This window comes from Mercenaria mercenaria, chromosome 2 (genome assembly GCF_021730395.1).
Source record: "Mercenaria mercenaria strain notata chromosome 2, MADL_Memer_1, whole genome shotgun sequence".
NCBI classification, from domain to species: domain Eukaryota; kingdom Metazoa; phylum Mollusca; class Bivalvia; order Venerida; family Veneridae; genus Mercenaria; species Mercenaria mercenaria.
Window position 1 is genome coordinate 96041034 of NC_069362.1, and position 21585 is coordinate 96062618.

General features: G+C 35.3%; 1 protein-coding gene across 1 annotated transcript; it reads left to right on the forward strand.

Annotated features, from left to right (window-relative positions):
- Window positions 1-148: 148 nt before the first annotated feature.
- On the forward strand, window positions 149-15793 carry LOC123564640 (N6-adenosine-methyltransferase non-catalytic subunit-like). Its single transcript, XM_045358364.2, has 10 exons — window positions 149-280; window positions 3844-3929; window positions 4521-4599; window positions 7329-7388; window positions 8130-8217; window positions 9512-9602; window positions 10448-10586; window positions 12378-12470; window positions 13529-13645; window positions 13939-15793. The coding sequence occupies exons 1-10, from the start codon at window positions 215-217 to the stop codon at window positions 14464-14466; spliced, it is 1347 nt and encodes a 448-aa protein (XP_045214299.1). The 5' UTR covers window positions 149-214; the 3' UTR covers window positions 14467-15793.
- Window positions 15794-21585: the final 5792 nt, after the last annotated feature.

Consider the following 21585-nt stretch of genomic DNA (forward strand, 5'->3'; position numbering starts at 1 on the left):
ATGGAAGAATGTACTGTTATAGTCTTTACGAAAGTAAAAAGAAATAAAAAACTAAAGAAATAATAAAATATTTGGCTTATTTTCGTAAAAAAATATTTTCGCGAAAATAACCTTATTTTCCGCACATTAGGCCTACTGTACGGTACGGGTACAGTACAGGGATTAGGAACAACAGTTATATTTGATGGTGTGACACCTGTAAATTACCGACAAAATGAGTGACCGGTTAAAAGAATTGAAAGAACGATCACAGAAGCGCAAGCAGCTTCTGGCACAGGCGGTAAAACATAAATATGTATTCTTTAACTTTTTAAAATCTGTAATGTCTGGCTTCTTGCATCTGTAAGAGAGTGGAGGGCGGTGGGGGATAGTGACAAGTGGTCAGGCCAGACACTTTGGGCTTTAGTTTATACTAATTTGTTATAGCTCGATTGTGATGAAAGCATCAAGCTTATTGGAACAACTATTGAGTCCGTTTCCTGGAAAAACCAGTACTGGTGTCATATGAGAAGTCATTGTCGTGACCCCAGTGGGGTTCGAACCCACGACCCCTGGATTGAGCGGCCGACACCTTATCCACTAGATCTATACATAGTGCTCTGAATTCGGCTACCTCTATTGGACTGAGGCAGCATGTCAGTACATGCGATCAGCTGTTTAGACGGAATAGAAGCTATGACTACTTATCCACTAGACCACCACTCAAAGTTACAAAGCAAAGCATGTAAAAAGTCACTTTTGGCAACATAATGAAAATGAAAATTCAGTATAGATGGAACACAATAATTTTAAGTTCAAATAATGTTGATTACATGAATACAAGAAACCCAGTTTCCAATTAGAAAAACATTGTTTGTCAGCACAAAATACTCATGAAGTTTTCACTATACTTGTGTTTTATTATCATTATTATTTTCAATATTATTACTGTATCTTTAATCATCCTTTATGTGATATAATAATAATAATAATGATAATAATAATAATAATAACAATAATAATAATAATAATAACAATAATAATAATAATTATGATTATTTTTATTATTATTATCATTATTATAACATCAAAGTAATAGTTATTATCATCTATATAATATCAAAATGATAATTAATATTATTATCATTCCACATTCACTGAAGAAAAATTAATTTCTTTCAACTCCACTGCACACATGGTCTAGTTGGGGTCCCTGCTGTGCTAATTGCCCTCTAATCAGTTACGGTTACATAATCGCTGATAAGCAGCAGATAAGATGGGAGTTGTATATTGGATTTGGCGGGGGACACTTATATAGTAGTGAATCTAGGCCTTTAACCAGGCTGGTAACATTGCCCGATCGGGCTTACGACACAAAAAGTAGTATTTCTTGAAAAATAATGAAGATGTTTCTTTCAAACTTGGTCCATTTATTAAGCATAACAAATAATACAAATTAGAATAAAAATAACTTGGTTGCTTTCAGGTTTGGTAGAATTATTTCCCCTTTTCAGATTTTTATGACGCATAATCTTTGAAGTCCCAAAAAAAATATGTTCTAACCCTAAGTTTAAAACAAAAAAGGGTTCAATGGCTTTCTAATGCTCTAAATTATTGCGCTAGTAAATGAATGTATACATTTTACTCTGCTTTCACTTACAACATTATTGAGAAATGTTAGTTCTAAAAACATTGCTCATACATATGCACTAGAAACAAAGTATTTACTCTAAATACATAGAATAAAGGTATTGGCGCACAAGTTTGGAGCAATAGAAAGCCACTGAACCTTTTCTGTTTTAAACATTGCATTAAAACATATATTGTTTGGACTTCAAAAATTATGCATCATAAAATACTGAAAAAGGGAAGTAATTCTAACAAAACTGAAGGCAACAAAGTTATTTCTATCTTGTTAAGCATTATGTGGTATGCTTAATAAATGGACCAAGTTTGAAAGAAATAGCTTCATTATTTTTCAAGAAATACTACTTTTTGTGTCATAAGCCCGATCGGGCAATGTTACCAGCCTGTTAACAGCTTAACTTTGGGCTTTGACAAGCTTATAAACTAGACAGCCAGTACTGTGCTGTCTAGAGGTCTGGTAATCAATATGAATACTGAGACAGGAATTTACAAAGGTGAGGCTATATTTGATCTTAAACGGGAGATAAGTTTTTTTTTACTAGGAGGGGAAGGCCTGTGTTTTGGTGGGGGAAAAAATAGCTCGGTATTTGGGCCTTTTCTTCATTTTAAATACATTGTAAGTGACAGGAGACAGAAGTATTTATAACTCTTTAATCCCAGGGAAAATATGATAGCAAATTCGATAGATAATAAATAGCAATTTGTATGCCATAATCGGAAGCTTTTATCAATCTCCTGTTTTCCTAGGGACGTCGTTGATGAAATAAAATAATAAACTTAATATTTTCTTTAGTATTTACGACATGGATTGTGCCCATGAATTGTTGAATTAATGTGAGTAAATAAATAACAGTGACACCAAAGTCATGTTTAGATCAATTTTCAAAATATGTAAAACTGGTTGAAAATTTTAACTTAAAACAGTATATCTTGAAACAAGTGGTAATATTATTTACGGAGTCAATAGCATGTGCACCGTTAATGATGATCTCTCATGCTTCTACTGCATTGTTATTATCGCTTAAGTAAGTTTAAATTTAATCTCTGACTACTGCTGAAGTGTGACTCTTTGTGGCTCAGTGGTTAGAGCTTTTGAATAGCACCTGAGCGACCCAGGTTTGAATCCCGCTGCAGGCACTTGGGATTTTTCTTCATGAAATTTTTCATGTAAACAATAGTAGGACAGGTCTGGTAATCGTTTTAGGCCTCTTAAGTGGTCTATAAAATGTTTATAGACCTTATCAAAACAAAGAACCCGGTAGGTAATAAGTGTTTAAATGATGTGAAGCAATGCACTAGTTGATATAAGTAATGAGTCATGGTATTTTGGGTGTTGACTTCAAACTTGGCTTATATAAAAGTAAGTGGCTATGAGATGATGTGAAGAGTACATGAACATGGTAAGTAGATGAAAGGTCATGGTCAGAAGTTGAGTTCAGATCTGTCCATTGTATTTTGTGTCTGGAGCACAACTTCAAAACTATTCAAGGTATTGACTTTAAACTTGAAATATTTACATTCGCCCTATTCTTTTTAATTGAAAATTATGATGTTCATTTCATATGAACAGCAAAAGGAAAGGTGCGAAAGTTACGTCCATGCTGCTTAGTGATAACCAACCACTGTTTTAACGACGTCTGCGTAATATATAGTCGGGGAGAACGTTCCTTAGATGACGTCGTAGTTGTTCCGTCTGGTGAACAGAATGGCCGGGAAGCTGACTTTAATCTTAAATGCCACAAACTATGTGCAATTTATAATATTATCTTGTTTACAAATGGAAAGAAAATATATAATGTAAATATAAGAAATGAAACTATTTTTTCGGTGTTCATGCGAAATGAATGACAGAATAGGATTGGCAAATTAAACATGAATCGCTAGAGCAATTCATGGATTTGCCTATCCTATTTTGTTGTTCATTTCCCATGAACACCGAAAAAAATCATTTCATTTCTTAAATATATCGCCCACCCTTTGTCAGCTTTCAAAGTACAAGAAATGTTTTCATGAAACCTGTCTTACAGATGGTAGGCTATTTGAAGAATATGCAGTTCTTCAGTTAAGTTTCAGTATAAAAAATATGACAAATGCCCCTGCTGGTAGGGCACTTTAATTGCTTGGTAATAGTCTTGTTCTTTTTGATCTTATGAGAAAAAAAACACAGGAAGAACCCTGACAGTTTAGTGTGTAGCGCTCTGTTGTTTATATTTACAGTTTGGAGTTGACAGTCCAGATGATTTGAAGGTTGTCCTTAAAAGCAAAGAAGAAATCAAGCAGTCTAAAGCAGCAAAGCAATCTGGGTAATTATTGCAAAAAGTTGTATTATTTGTAACTGTAAGTGCCAGTACAATCAGTTACTGGCTTGTTTACTCTTTAGTTTGTAGCTTTGAACCTTACATTGCTGTAGTTAAAATTAAGGTGCAGAGTACATGGTTAAGAATGAACATAGATGTAGGAAGAGAGCCAGTGGGGGTTCTCTATGACAGCTTAAAAAAACTTGGTTGTACATTTAATTGTGCAGAATAATATACAGAATGCAGGGACACTAAAAGTTAATTTCACCTACTGTAGTTATGCTTTAAACTGACACACTATTGAAGAATGATCTAAATCTAAAATCAAGCAGAACAGACTTTTTGTAACACTGTTGTGGCATTGTTTTCATTTTTAGCTAAGGCCTTCGCACTATTTAACGTTTTATTAAACCACAACTCAGATGTCTTTAGTAGGAATTTGTCATCCTGTTTTCATTTGTACAAGATGATTATGCTGAATCTCAACTGTCCAAGCATCAACCCATGTTTTTCACAAAATATACAATGATTTCTTTCTTTGTTTAACTGATTATACTGCTTATTGTTGCACTATTAGCCTTATACTTCCTATTTCAGTTCTGACCCTTCTACAAAAAAGAAATCAAGACGATCCAGTATAGAGAAATCCAGTGAAGAAAGCGAAAAAGGACATGAGGTAGACATTATTAAAGTTTATACATAATTTGTTTTAGGTCGATTGTGAAGGAAGTTCTACAACTTATATTAATCACTCTCGACACCTCATTCCTGATGGAATCCATCGCCACGAGGTAATGAGAGAAGAGGCCAGTTTCCCTTTTAATGCTGAGCGCCAAGCGAGGGAGCTACTGGTACCATTTTTCTTGCTTTGGTATGACGCGGCCGGGGATCGAACCCACGACCTCCCGCACTCGAAGCGGACGCTCTACCACTAGGCTATCGAGGCGGTATTATTAAAGTTGATTAATCTTAAGAATTCCAAACTGAACTTTTGATGTGCTTTTGTTTTTGTGTATCTCTGTTAATTCAGGGATTTTTTTCCTTCATCAATTTGGCTGATAATGCTAAAAATAGAAATAAACTTTAAACAATTTCTTCTAATGAACCACCTCATGGATCTTCACAAAATTGGCTCTGTAGCATTCATTGTGTAGACCTTTCTCAAATTTATTATGCCTCTCTTCGAAGAAGTGGGGTATATTGTTTTGCAGATGTCGGTCGGTCGGTCGGTCGGTCGGTCGGTCGGAATGTAGACCAATCCGTTTCCGGATGATAACTCAAGAATGCTTGGGCCTAGGATCATGAAATTTGATAGGGAGGCTGGTCATCACCAGCAGATGACCCCTATTGATTTTGAGGTCTGTATGTCAAAGGTCAAGGTCACAGTGACCCTGAATAGTAAAACGGTTTCCGGATGATAACTCAAGAACGCTTGGGCCTAGGATCTTAAAAGTTGATAGGAAGGTTGGTCATGACCAGCAGATGACCCCTATTGATTTTGAGGTCAATATTTTAAAGGTCAAGGTCACAGTCACCCTGAACAGTTAAACGGGTTCTGGATGATAACTCAAGAACGCTTAGGCCTAGGGTCACAAAAGTTGATAGGGAGGTTGGTCATGACTAGCAGATGACCCCTATTGATTTTGAGGTCAGTATGTGAAAGGTCAAGGTCACATTGACCAGGAACAGTAAAATGATTTCCGGGCAGTAACTCAAGAACGCTTGGGCCTAGTGTCAGGAAAATTGATAGTTAGGTTGGTCATGATCAGCAGATGACCCCTATTGATTCTGAGGTCATTAGGTCAAAGGTCAAGGTCATATTGGCCAGGAACTGTTAAAACGGTTTCTGATCTTCTTGTCTAAAACCACAGAGCCTAGGGCTTTGATATTTAGTATGAAGCATCATCTAGTGGTCCTCTGCCAAGATGATTCAAATTATTGCCCTGGGGTCTAATTTGGCCCCGCCCCGGGGGTCACATGGTTTATATAGACTTATATATGGAAAAACATTGAAAAACCTCTAGTCCAAAACCACAGGGCCTTGGGCGTTGATATTTTGTATGTGACATCATCTAGTGGGCTTCTACTAAGATTGTTCAAATTATCCCCCTAGGGTCAAATATGGCCCCGCCCTGGGGGTCACATGATTCATATAGACTTATATAGGGAAAAGCTTTTAAAATCTTCTTGTCAATAACCTACAACATTTAAATTTTGATCACATGTATGGTTTTGAGTGGAAAGATGAACCTTGACATGAGTTGACCTTGACCTTGACCTAGTGACCTACTTTCACATTTCTGTAGCTACAGCCTTCAAATTTGGACCACATGCATAGTTTTGTGTACCGAAATGAACTTTGATCTTGAGATTGACCTAGTGACCTACTTTCACATTTCTGATTGTACAGACTTCAGATTTGGACCGCATGCATATTTTTATGTTCTGAATTGAAATTTGACATTGATTTTTACCTACTACCTACTTTCACATTTCTCAAGCTACAGCCTCCAAATTTGAAGCACATGCATATTTCTGTCTACCGAAATGAACTTTGACCTTGATATTGATCTGCTACTAGTGACCTACTTTCACATTTCTCAAGTCACAGCTTTCAAATTTGGACCACATACACATTATTTTGTACCGAAATGAAATTTGACCTTGATTTAGACATTGAGCTACTCTTGAAATTTGGAACATTCAAAAATGGCTCAGTGGATGGCACCAAGATCACTTTGTAATCTCTTGTTAAGTTAAAGGTCAAGGTCAGATTAAACCAGAATGGTAGAACTTTTGTTTACACTGAGCATATAATTTCTGTTCCTTGTGCAATTACTAAATGTATCAAGGGGGGCATTTCGTGTTCGACGAGCTCTTGTTCAAATAATTTTGCTTGGCCACTTTTAGGGCTACCAGAGCTAAAAATAGAAAAATTTTCTTCTCTTGAACATCATCATCAAACTTGGTCTTATGGTCCTTATTTTTAGCTCAATCTTTTGAAATTTTTCAAATAGTAGAGCTTTTGTAATTGTAATTGAAATACTGTTGAAAACTGTGCTAAACCCAGAATAGACAAACATAATATTAAATCATAAATTAAAGTGCTTAATTTCCTCATAAAATGGTGAGACATATCAGCACAAATCTGCCCTTCATATCCAAACTCTCCAGCAGCTTGATAGCCACCCTAATGAATGACTACATGTACCAGGTGCACCAGACTAGACAGTCTAGGTATAATAAGCTAATTATGGCTACAACAGATGAATATATTTTTCTTTCTTTTCTCACACAATTTTCTTATAGATATGAATAAAGTATATCTAATAGGCATGCTTTATTCATATCTATATATAGGTAGTTATTATTGAATGACAGATATTTTATGTTTCTGTTTGACAGAAGAAAGAAGAGCAATTTGAGACAGATGAGATATACACTGATTCAAGTGCTTTCCTGAAGGTATGTTTCTTTGAAACAGACTCTAGTTATTTTCCTTCTGACAGACTATAGGTATTTTCACTTTAAACAGACTCAATATCTGTTCCTTTTAAACAGACTCAAGGTATGTTCCTTTTAAACAGACTCAAGGTATGTTCCTTTGAAACAGACTCCAGCTATTTTCCTTCTGACAGACTATAGGTATTTTCACTTTAAACAGACTCAATATCTGTTCCTTTTAAACAGACTCAAGGTATGTTCCTTTTTAAACAGACTCAAGGTATGTTCCTTTTTAAACAGACTCAAAGTATGTTCCTTTTAAACAGACTATAGGTATTTTCCTTTTAAACAAACTCTATATATGTTCCTTTCAAACAGACTGAAGTTTAAACAGATTTGAGGTATGTTCCTTTTAAACAGACTAGGTATGTTCACTTTATACTGAATCAATATCTGTTCCCTTAAATAAATTCAAGGTATGTTCCCTTTAAACAGGCTAAAGGTATGTTCCCTTTTAACAGACTCAAGATATTGTCACCTTAGTGCAAAAAGTGAATAAGTCCTCCTTTAAGTCAGTGCAGTTATCCTCTTCTTGCACTGAGGTGACGGATCATCATCATTATGTTCCTTTTAACAGATTAACAATATTTTCCCTTTTAGCAGACTATGTTTCACAGTTTTAGTAGAAAAATTTCTGTTCTGCAACTTGATGAAAATGTCAAAAGAAAGTTTAAGTTACAATGTTCTGACTGTACTTTCAAGGGTACCCAGAGTGCCAACCCACACAATGATTACTGCCAACACTTTGTGGACACAGGGGAGCGACCACAGAACTTCATCAGAGATGTTGGTATGCAAATTTTTGTTACCTCTAAATGTTTACTTAAACATTATGTTAAGATCATTCCTTGTTTGATAAGAAGATAATAGCTTACAATATCAGCAGAATTTCATTACATTATGAAACTTTTAATAGTTTACATATTGGTTACAGAGTACTAATCTAGGGAGAAGACTGAATGTTTGTAGAATTTTTTTATCTCGGCCAACATTTAGAATACAGTTGAACCTACTTTAGTGGCCACCTGTATATGGCAGCCATTTGCTTTAAGCAGCCAGTCAGCTTTCTTCCCAAAGTGACTTTTTGTTCTGATTTCAATTTGTCTTAAGCAGCTATCAGTCTTAAGCAGCCAGGTTATACTGCTCCCTTGGCTGACTGCTTATTACAGGTTTGACTATCTTTGATTCCCTTCTGCCGTCCACGCCATTAAAGGCTGGTAGATAGGTAGGGAAAATGTATTTTCATGCCCCCAGCATCTACTGATGCGGGAGGCATATAGTGATTGTCCTGTCCGTTCGTTCGTCCGTCTGTCCGTATGTGGTTAACCAAATGGGACCGTTTCATCTAGCATCAATACCTCTTACTAGAATGACTTGATACTAATGCAGGTGTAACCTGTGACCATTCCTCATCTTCAGGCATCACCTGACTTTAGTTTGACCTTGACCTTGAACTTGACCTCGTTTTGGACTTCGGTTGCTTTTTATCGACAAGGATGCCACCGGGGGCATCAAGCGTTTATTGAACACAGCTCCTTGTTTATACAGGCTTTTTTTACATGACTAAAAACACCGGAATTTTTCTACTTTAGAAAGATTATATATAATATTTATAGCCTGAAGAAGGCACTGTAGAAGATGCTGGTCTATAACTAAACCTGCATTAGTTACGTGGTTACACTACATATCGGTGTTTTTGTTTTGTTTTACATGATTCCAATAAAGAAACATTTAAGACATACAGTATCTGATATTGAATCAGTCTGTGCCTCATGCTATTAATCATATCACTACATTTTCAGCCATTTAAAACTACGTAATCTTCACCATCAGTTTAATTTGAAAGTAACAATACTGAAGTAAAAAAAAATCCTTTCAGAATTAGAACCACACATTCTAGAAAATAAAGATGCATTTATATTAGAGGCATAGGCAATTTTTATGGGTAGGTGGCAGAAGATGAAATTTTTTGGCCTGGAGACTTTTTTCTGTCTTTTAAACTGTTCTTCAGATTTCCTGCATTATGCGAATTTATTCTGTTCAAATTATAAACTTAATGATATTTTTATTTCTTGTTTGATCAGGTCTTGCTAACAGATTTGAAGAATATCCTAAACTTCGAGAACTGATCAGGTTAAAGGATGAACTCATATCACAGACAAGTATACCTCCTACGTAAGTATTCTGGTATTCTTGATGTTAAAAGGCCTTTGTGGCTGATTGTTTAAGGTGGCTGACAGGGAATCACTTTCCCCTCATCATTGTGGGTTCAAAACCTCGCTTTGGGTGTAGAATTCCTCATGTGAGGAAGTTGTTCATATGGAGGTTTGGTGGTTTATACACCATGAAAAGCTGGGAAGTTGCCATGTGACCTGTAATTGTGCTGGTGCAATGTTAAATCTAACAGAATCAAATCAGTCTCTAAGCTGGTGTGTCTGTCAGAGCTGTATAACAATAGACTGTGAAATAATTAATATACCTAGGGCACTCGTTTTCTTTGTTGCTCTTTCTGTGTATATAGAAATTTACCTATACTTTTAAACTTCTGATTGTTAATCAGTATCTTTAATTTGTTGGAGGCCTTTATGACCAAGTAGTTAAGATTGTTTACTTTGAATCACAGTTCACTGCTTTAGGTTCAAAACTCTGCTGGGAATGTTGAATTCTTTTTTTATTTGAGAGAGCTTTTGTACTGACTCATGGAAACTAGAACAATGTTTGTTCTGCCTGGGTGTCAATTCTTGCCAAAGATAACGCCTTAAGGGGCACCATGTGTCTACTACGACCATTAAAATGTTAAGTCACAGTATGAGTTATACTGTATCAGTGTGACTTAAATTCTGATAAACAAAGTCCAGGTATGTAGTTTGGTATATAAGGAACAGACTAGATAGGGTAATATAAGTATTCTTGATTAAAGTTAGTGTTTCAAATTAAATAGTTAATTTGAAATTTAGAAATGAAATTTCTTGTATTTTTCAACTGTACAAATGCTGACAAAAGATGTTTGAACATTGCAGGTATATGAAGTGTGACCTTGAGATGTTTGAGCTGTCAGAGTTAGGTTGTCAGTTTGATGTGATTCTGCTAGAGCCCCCTCTACAGGAGTATCAGAGAGCCCAGGGTGCTGTGTTTGACAAGTACTGGGACTGGGATGAGGTAATACATGTTTGTATACTGTGAAATCATGAATATTTGTGAGGGACTAAGTTTTGTGGATAACATGCTTGAGTTAATCCACAAAATTAAATCCGAACAACCAGTAGAATTTCCATTCATTTTCTTTTCAAAATTTTAAATTCATAAAGAAATACCATTTAGCTCGAAACAGAATTTCATGCCCATTAAAATGAAATGATTTCACAGTATAGTGATTTTTGATATCATGAATTCATTTTATTTTGTCAATAAAATGACTAGTTCTTGTTAGCTCACTTGAGCACAGAGTGTTCAAGGTGAGCTATAATTGTAATCACCCTGTGTCTGTTATCCGTCGTGGTTGTTCTTCACCAACATTTTGATTGTTAACGCTCTAGAGGTCTCAATTTTAAATGAAACTTGGCCAGAATGTTACCCTCAATAAAATTTTGGATGAATTAGTAAATAGGTCATCTGGGTCTGTACCATCTTTGTAAGGTCCTCAATCAAATTGTTTCCATATATTTCCGCTTGCATGATTTTAGGGGCCACAGGAGCTAAAAATAAAATTACCTTGGAACAATTTCTATTCATGAACTGCTTGATACAGTTTTACCAAACTTGGTCTGTAGTGTGCTTGCAAAGTCCTCTTAGTTCGCTTGATTGATTTTAGAGGCCATCAGAAGTAAAAATAGAAAAACCTTTAAACAACCTCCTCTTGAACTGGTACATGGATCATTACCTTGGTCTGTAGCATCTTTATAAGATTCTCTCATGGTTCTGCTTGATTGAGTTTAGGGGCTGCAAGAGCTTAAAATAGGAAAATCTTTTATATTAAACCATGATTCAATGTGTTATACATGTATTCAAGGTGAAATTGTCATTTTCAGGTGAGCGACTAAGGGCAACATTGGCCCTCTTGTTATGAGGTGTTGAGACTGATCTCGCAGAGACACCTGCTTATTAATAAATACTTCCTCGCAGAAGCAATTAATTTGTTCATTATGTTGAAACCATATTTGAGCCGTGCCATGGGAAAACCAACATAGTGGGTGTGCGACCAGCATGGATCCAGACCAGCCTGCGCATCCGCGCAGTCTGGTCAGGCTCCATGCTGTTCGCTTTTAAAGCCTATTGGAATTGGAGAAACTATTAGCGAACAGCATGGATCCTGACCAGACTGCGCGGATGCGCAGGCTGGTCTGGATCCATGCTGGTCGCAAAACCACTATGTTGGTTTTCCCACGGCACGGCTCATTTATTTAGCAAACTAAGACTGACCAGAGCCTTTAAATGTTCATTAGATTAAAAGTTAAGCATATTTATCAACCTTCCTTTAACAAATGTAGCTTACACAGAATAATTCTAGGTGAATACTTTGGCAGAATTTACAGTATTTTCAGTCCAGATGTTTTTCCTGTGATTACTGGTAATAATATTTTTTCAAACGTATAACATTTCTGATGTCAAAGTTTTTCATTGACTTGTTCGCATATAAATCATCATGACCTGAGATCCATGCATTTAATTAGATGTTGCCCATTGAAAGTCCTGGTTAGATGATTTTGTCACATTAGAGATTTATAACTTAAAAGCATAGTAAACATTAACATTAAAAACTACGGAAATTAGAGACAAGAAAACTTGAAATATAAGATACAAAATGCAGAGTAATTTTCATTAAGGTATGAATACATTGTCATTGTGTTTCAAGCACACATGAAGGCCATATCAAAATGAAAAATACAGAACCGCTAGTCATTTCTTAATTGAATGGTATTACAATGTATACTTGTATATATTTAACTACAGATAGAGAGGTTAGAGATTCCATCAGTGGCAGCTCAGAGGTCGTTTATATGGATCTGGTGTGGTAATGCTGAGGGTCTGGAGAGGGGTAGGCAGGTAATTATTATTGCTAGTTAATGTCAGTGTTTGTTGTCCATATTTGTTTGATTTTTAGCTCGACTATTCGAAGAATAGGGGAGCTATTCTACTCGCGTCGGCTTGAGCGTTAGCGTCACACCAATGTTAAAGTTTGCGTACCACCCCAAATATTTTCAAAGTCCATTGAGATATTGCTTTGATATTTTGCATGCTTGTTTACCATCATGACCCCAGTCTGTAAAAAGGAGGAGGCAACTCTATCAAGTATTTTGACTGAATTATGGCCCCTTTTCAACTTAGAATATGCTTATTGTAATGTTAAAGTTTTACTCATAGCTTATATTATACTATCAAGCACTGAGAATAGTCGAGCGCGCTGTCAACTGACAGCTCTTGTTGTAACAAGTGCAACTTAACACTTTCGTTTTTGTAATTTAAAATTGATGTGAAACTGTAAAATGGTAATTTGATAGAAATTTTTTTTACAGATAAATACAGATTTTGAAGTAAGATGTTTATTTTCTGTTTAGAAAAGACAAAGAAAGTGAAAACAGGTATCAGGCATTTGAAAAAAAAACTTGAAGAATCTTGGTTATTGATCTGCCAGAAGTCCCAGTTTGGTATATAGTGGTATAAATGCAAAAAAAAAAGATAATTGGAGGCCTTCATGGCCTAGTTAATGTCACTGAATTCAGATCATATGCACTCACTGTTGCGGGTTTGAAATATTGCTTGATTGTGTACAATACTTACATTTGAGGAAAGTATCCATCAGGCTACTTTCAAGGTTGATGGTCCCCATGTCTGAAATAATGCTGAGAGGTACTACTTGGGTCTTCCATCAAATGCTGGAAAGTTGCCATATGGCCTGTATGTTAAACCCATTATAACAAAACAAACATAACTTTCAGTCCTTAGTCAAAGGCCACTGGTACAAATGCGACCTTTAACACATTTTGAAACAGTTACAGTTTCTCTCTAAAAAGTAAGAAGTTGCTCTATATGAAGAAAGATGGACTAGAGTAATTATTATCTACATACATTAATTTTTCTTCATCCTTCACTATTTTTTGCAGTGTTTGAAGCTATGGGGCTTCAGGAGATGTGAAGATATTTGTTGGATAAAGACAAATATACAGAATCCTGGACACAACAAAAATCTTGAGCCGAATTCAGTACATCAGAGAACTAAGGTGACTTTCTTTATTTATTCACAGCGAGTTGGCTGACAAATCAGGCTGTGACATACAGACATAAAAAATAAACTTCACCTGACATAAAATGATAATGTATGGTTAAAAGGCAGGAAACTATACACTGCAACTATTGATATGTGTATATCAAAATACATACTAAGTAATATGAATTTCATGCATTTTGTAACTGAAATATTGGTGCGGAGAAATGAAATTTTACCTGTCAGTAAAAAAAAAATTATGACGTGTGTTTTGTTTAGATCATGAAGAATAATTTCCTTGTATTGCAGGAGCACTGCCTGATGGGAATCAAAGGAACAGTAAAAAGAAGTACAGATGGAGATTTTATACATGCTAATGTTGACATTGACCTCATTATAGAGGAAGAACCTCCATACGGCAGCAAAGACAAACCTGTAGAAATCTTTCACATGATTGAACATTTCTGTCTCGGAAGGCGTAGGCTACATATATTTGCTAGAGACAGTACCATCAGGCCAGGCTGGCTGAGTATTGGCCCTGAGCTGACTAGTAGTAACTATGATCGTGAAAGATATATGTCATATTTTCAAACTGATACAGATCTTACGACTGGATGTAGTGAGGAGATAGAAAGATTGAGGCCAAAATCTCCTGTGCCAAAGAATAAACAAATGGGAGGTCTTCCTAGGGGTCAAAGGGGAGGAAGGGGTGGGCCTCCAAGAGGTGGACAGATGGGACCGGGCAGGGGTGGGAGAGGTATGGGTATGAATAGGGGAGGTCCACCTAGAGGTATGAGGGGAATGGGACGAGGTCCGCCAAGGGGAGGGTTTAGGTAGCTATTACCTTAAATTTTGTTTGATATTTATGGATTAAATGCAGAGATACGAAAATGGGTGAGTTTTTAGACTTCAGAGAAAATAATGCAATACACACTTGAGGCTGAGGGTTAATGAAATTGCTCTCTCTCTCTCTCTCTACTCTATAGGTGTATCAAAATTATTGCCACAGTATGGGTTACGATGGTTCTAGAAATTTCTTTAGTTGTTCAGAATATCTAATAAAAGTTTACCTTGGGATAACTACAAAACAAAAAAAAAACTGGTCTCAGCTTGATTCGGAGGGCATCATGACTTCAGCACACAAATTTATGCCATGATAGACGATTGCAATATAGAAATTTAGTTCTCTTTTGAATCAAGAAGTATCATTATTATACGCCCGTCTCTGAAAGAGCTGGGCATATTATGTGAACACTCGTGGCAAGCGGTCAGCGTCCAAAAGCATTTCCGCTCTCTTAGTTGAACAGTTTTCATCCGATCTTCACCAAACTTGCTGACAATGTTTGTGGTCATAATATCTTGGCCAAGTTCGATAACCACCCAAATCGCCCCAGGCACTCCTGGATTATGGCTCTTGAATTACTCGAAATCTGTGAAATTAGCCTTGTCCATTCAAACAGTTTTGATCCGATTGTCAATTTCATCCCACATGGAATCTCACAAATACCTTGATTCCTTCCTACTCTTTTTTTGGGATAACAAGGCATACAACATCAACATTATTACCTTTATGATATGTAACTGAATAAATAGACGGGCGTATTTTGTGACAGTCTGGACTCTTGTTTTTATAATACAGAGGTTGCGATTTCATACTTTTACAGGTAGGCTAACTTGCAAGATGTCATTTATTTCAATGAGTTCATGAGGTGTTAGAATTCAGAACATTAAAATTTTCACACAAGTTAGCCATACAAGTTTAATTGGTACTTGTAAAACCTATATCTGAAGTCTTAAACAATTAGATTCAAGTGTAGCAAGCAGTTTGGTGAAGTTTACTTGACAAATTTTAGCAGACGCTTATTAAGATATATATAGAGATTCACTAAATGTACACATTCACATACAAGTATGAATTACAATTACCACAACTAATGTTAATTCAAGCAACTGATGTGAATTAGATTGTTAGAAGAAAATTTGTTTTGGCATTTTAAACAAATTTCTTATCTGAGGAGACAATAATGAATTTTTAGTCACCTCTTTGGAATATTCATACGGTAAACTTGACAAAACGTGGCTGGAAAATTTGATGTACATGTTTTATACAGAAGAGCACATGTCAATGAAATGGTGCGTTTAAATAAAAATTGATCTTACTGAACTGGAGTTGGTTTGTTTATTATTATTGAATGTTAAATACCAGTATACACTTGCGTTGTTTACCTGCAAATGTTTTATCTACAATACAGGTGTTATTAGGCTATGGTATACAATATTATACTTGTAGCTTGCAAAGCTTACATAATGTCATTTTAAATTTTGCAATTCCAGTTTTCCTTTTTCATCTTCCCACATGATTTACTTGATAGTGAAAATTTACAATCTAGCAATCAAGATGTTAAATTTAAGGTAGTTCTGCACGTTTGATAAACCGGAAGTGATGGCGTGACGCCATTTTTCCGGAAAACATAGAATAAAGACTGGATTCGGCGTACGGAACAGAAAATCATTTTATGAATTAATTGCAACCTGTGAGTAAATTTATTACAATGGTACTGTTGCTATATTGTAAAGTCAAAATATGATATTAAAACATATCACATGTTAAATAATTCAAAATAACGTCCTAAAATTAGCGTGAAATGTCCGGTTTACTTTAATCATGGTAAAATATCTCAAAAATAAGCACACGGACCTATATATTTTATTTCATCAAATTATAGGCCATGTCTTTATTTACAACTGTGAGAAGTTTCATCAAAATCTACATTGTAGAAAATTTTCTATTCGCGAAAATGTTAAGAAAGTTATGATTTTCCCATAGACTCTCATTATGAAATATTGCGTGAGGTCCCTATTTTTCAAATCAGTCTAGCAAAAAATCAAGCACACGACCCTATCTTTTTTGTTTGCTTAATTTTCTAGGTATATTCTGAAGTTTTGAAAAATCAGTGTTTAATCAAATTCTACATTGTAGAAATAATTTCGATCCAAACGTGCAGAACTACCTTAATCACAGATAAGGCCATGTTTGCTTCATATGAGTGTTACAGTAGTGTCATTTTTCAACAGTATTTCAGTTCTCCTCAATTCACTGACCATTTCATGAACTGATGGTGGAAGACAAATAATTCTCAACATGTTGTCTACAGTAAAACTATTGCAAATGAAGATTTCTGAGTGACGTTTTATAAAATCTAGGAAAAGATAAAAGAATTAAAAAAATACTGACAAAAAATTGCAATAATCGTAATTTAGGGAATTGCAAGACTGATAAACCTAACTTAACAAAGAACAAACCTAACTTCAGGGTTAGTAAACTGACAGTAATTGTATATCTGAAATACTCTTAAAAACATTGGTACAAGGGCAGATCACTGTACAATGTGAACTTGCAAGTTAACAAATTACTTGTCAGGAAGCTATTAACATATTATTTATTGATGGATCATTTCCACCCATTATATATATCAAACTTGTTTATATTGCTATTGTGATAAAGGATTTGAGGCACTCCACTATATTAGTATAGGATGTATCCTGCTGTAGCAGAAATAATTGCCATAACATCTGTTGCAAAGTGATATGTAATACATTACCGTTGTACAAAGACATATGCTGGGAGACAGACTGCAGAAATCGTAAACAGTCTCAATGTTTGTGATGTTAATTTTGTTCCAAACTAGCACATGAAATCAGTAATAGTAAAATGGTTATTTTATAATATTAAGAGCCATAATTAATCAACCCTATGTTGCTCACATATATACTACTACTCTTAAGGATCAGTTAAAGGCCATTATCACTGATAACAGTTTAAAAAGCACTATGCTCAAACATTCAGATATGAATTCACATATCAAACTTGGTAATGCCCTCTGAAGAAGTAAATTGTTATTCTTATAAATTATGGCCCCTGTTTACTTACAATTTCAGGTAAAAGTTTAGATGCACTTCCACACTGTTGGTTATTATTGGATCTGATTCAAACAGTTGTTCCACATCATTACAGAAGGCATAAGAAAGGAAAGTCCATAACTCTGGTACCAGTAATTTTTAATCGTACCCTTTTATTCTTGGAATTTCAGGATGTTTTGATGCAATTTCAATCTATCTCTTTTATTCCTCTCTTAGTGGTAATTAGTCATGGTGTAAAGTTTGAGTCCTTATACAGAACAAGAAAAATACTACAAATTAAGTCGGATCACTGTGACCTTGAGCTTTGAGCCAATGACTGAAAATCAATGAGGACCTTCCTCTAGTGGTTCTAAGTAATTGTGTACAATTTGGAAGATGTAGTTTAAGTTTGAACTATTGTACTCTCTGACTTAAGCATCCAGAAAAAGGCAAGAAATGTGTCCATAGGACATGGATGTATCCACTATGTGATGTTCAGACAAATGTGAATCCTGTGAGTAATGGTACTTCGACAATAAAACATTATATACTAAAGTTATAAACTGGAATAGAAATACGAACATGTGTATTTATTTCACTTTAAAATGATTAAATACTTGATATCAGGAACACGCTTATCTAAAAATTCTGGCAATCTCATTGGCCCATCCTGGAAACACATGCAAAATATCATTTTGAGTTGAATTTCCATATCTCAAACGAAAACACTTGATCCCTTGGAATTCAAGATACTGAGTTTCAACTGTATTACATTGTCTTGTTAAAGCAAAAGTTTGCACCAAGTAATTTAAATATCCTTCAATACATTTGAAAGATAGTCCCGACAAGAAAAACGATTTTAATTTGATCTTTGACCTCTAAATGAATGTTTGTGCCAAGTTAGGAAACTGAACCTTCCTACAAACTTTTACTGAAATCCCATCAGTACTTTTAAAGAAATAATCTGGATAAACCTTTGTGACAGACATGTAGAATAAAGTCATAACTAGAATTGTTACTTGAGCCATATTTTCCCATGAATGTTGATGTGATCCAAAACGAATAAGAAATTGTTTACAGAAAACAGAAAGACACAAATTCAAGCCAACATTTCCTATCTTCAAGAGAAAATACAAGTATTTTAATTGTTTCTTGGACATGGTTAAAGATCCCTACTTTTTACTAAATCAAGGGGAAAACTGCATTTACTGGGTCAAAGGGGTTAATATTAAATGTGATCAAAGGTCATGTGCTAATTAATATTTATGTGAAGTTTGGTGATTCTAGCATAAATACTTTTTGAATTTTAAGCATTTTCAATTTCTGATGGACAAACAGCCGAACAGACTATATATATGCCCAGGCTGTCAACCAGGTCTTCTCCAAAATATAGGAAGAATATAGGAATATTTTCACAACAAATATAGGAGTTTTTGGATAGTTTTGAGGCAAAATATAGGAGTTTTCAACAACATATTTTTTCATTTACTGGTACCTATACTATCAACTCTTACCTGTACACTTACTGTCTTACTGTTTCTACATTAATCAATGTCTAGAATGTCTACCATTCTCTTCAACAGCATCACAATCCAGACAAGACAAAAGACTGCTACAAAGCCCACAACATATTCTTCTGTACCTTTCATTGCTCTCAAGCTGTTTTTGTGCAGACTTGGATTTCATTGATTTTGGAAGTTGGACAGTGAAATAATCCACATTAACCCTCCAGTTTGTTCATACTCTGGTCATGGCTGGCAACAATGTCAACCATCTGCTTGGTACATGTCTTAGGAACAGGCTCTCATCCATGTTATACTCCAGTTGAAGGTCTTTAAAATCTTCTCTTCTGACTGGCTGCTGCTTGAAGAACTGATACATGTCAAAAGTTAACTCTTCTGCATCACTTCCAAAACAGTTGAGACCTTTTCTAAAAGCATTGTGCACTGTATAGAGGTTGCAGGGTTCAAAGTCAAGCAAACTCGGGTTGCCATCTGCTTTCAAACTTTCATTGACTTTTCTGTGAATGGATTTGTTGACATTTGGGCCATCAGATGAGAGACTTATCAAATTCTTCATGGGTAGGTCTACTTCAAAATCATTCCCTAATTTAAGGAAAGCTTCACTTACAATGTCAGCTGTTGCATGGCCAAAGTGAAAAGCTTTCAAAAACCTCACAGACACTTCTCCCTCAATATTGCTCCAAAATCTTATCAGTATGTCCATTTGTCTACATTGCTGTGCTGTTGTAGTTTCATCAAACATAAGAACATACCCTAAATTTCCATCTATCACTTCCTTCACAATTGCTTCTGTCAAAAATGGTCTTATGGCTTCTGAAACTATGTATGATGCTTTTGTCCTTGACAAAGAAAACCGATCAGCAATATCACACTTGAACATCTTCTGAAACACTTTGTCAAGGCCATCACATGATCTGAATGAAAAATCAGCAGCTGCTACTTTAAAACACCACAACAGCTCAGATTCTGTGACTTGATGTTTCAAAGGGTGACTTGTGAATACATCTTGTATTTGCCTCTGCTCAATATTGCTTGAACCTACAGTAGCTGGTTTATTAGATGCTCCAGAGGCTTTAGCAGTCACTGTTTTACCGTCACCCTTGGTCAACACTTTTTGGGCAGTGTTTTTACCAAAACGAGTATCTGAGATCTGTTTGTGTTTTGTAGATTTACAGTGCTGTTTAACCTGAATGAAACCACTGTTGCTTACAGAAAATTGCTTACAGCATAAAATGCAGTAAGCAACTTCAGTATTTCCTTTTACAGGTTTACACCATTTAAACAATTTAACACCAATGTCGTCCTCTAAATCAAGCCACTTGTAATTCCAATGTGTCTTTCCTCCAGGCATTGTCTTACTATTACAAGGTAGTGACACTCACAGGCTGAATGGTTTTTTTCAACATGGTTGTCTTATGGCACAACTGTAAAACTTAAATGTTGAAAATATTTATCTTACCATGTCAACAGACTACATGTGCTGTTAAAAATAAAAATTGTTTTAATAGCACAAACAGTCTGCCTATGTGCTTCGATTCCAGTTTGGAAGAGCAGGCATGGTCCCCTCAGTATGTAGGTAAGTCTCTGAGAAAATCTTCCTGTTGACAATTCAGTAAATGAAGACTTTGAACTTTGGTAAAACTGCATGAACTGTATATTTAAAACAGACATGGTACTTCTGCACCAGTTTGTCATCTTTACTATACTTTTTTGATGTCAGAGATCTCAGAGATTTGTCTTGTATTTCATCATTGGGGAGTATCTGAAAGAAAACATCTGAACGTGACTTTGATTTACCTGAAAGACCCATGTCCTGTTTCACTGCCTTGCAAAGTGACCATACAGATGAGGAAGAAAAGCAAAAAAACATTATCTTAAGGATGGTGATAGTGTGGCAGACATGGGAATTTTCTTACCTATAAAATAAAGAATCCAAAAGCAGTATCAAACCAAGATTTACTCTCTTATTCATCGGCAAGAACTTTACTAAAAAATATAGGAATATTTTTCAAAATATAGGAAAATATAGGAAATATAGGTTTTTCAGAATATAGGATTTTGATCCAAAATATAGGAATATAGGAATCAGTTGACAGCCTGTATGCCTAAATAATATGCCTACGCCTTTGACAGGGAATAACAGAGACATTATCCTTCAATTCTAAGACTAGAAGGTGCAGAGGCCATAAATATATTGGTGCCAGAGTTATGGACCTTCTGTGAATATGATGTGTGATGTTGTGGATTAATTGTTAGTTTGAATCGAATCCACTATGTTCTATTAGTAACAGAGACTGCTTGAAAGTGCATCAAAACTTTCAACCTGAAATTTTAAGAGGGCATAATTCACAAATTATGATCCTTGTGGTGATGAGGGTGATAATGTGGAACAACTACTAAGATTGAAGCAAATCCATCGAGTAATACAGAGATAAAGTGAAATTGCATCAAACACAGACTTGACATGGACACAAAGGTGAGTAGGATAGCTTTCATATACTCTGTATATAGTAATAAAAAAAAAAGTCCAAAA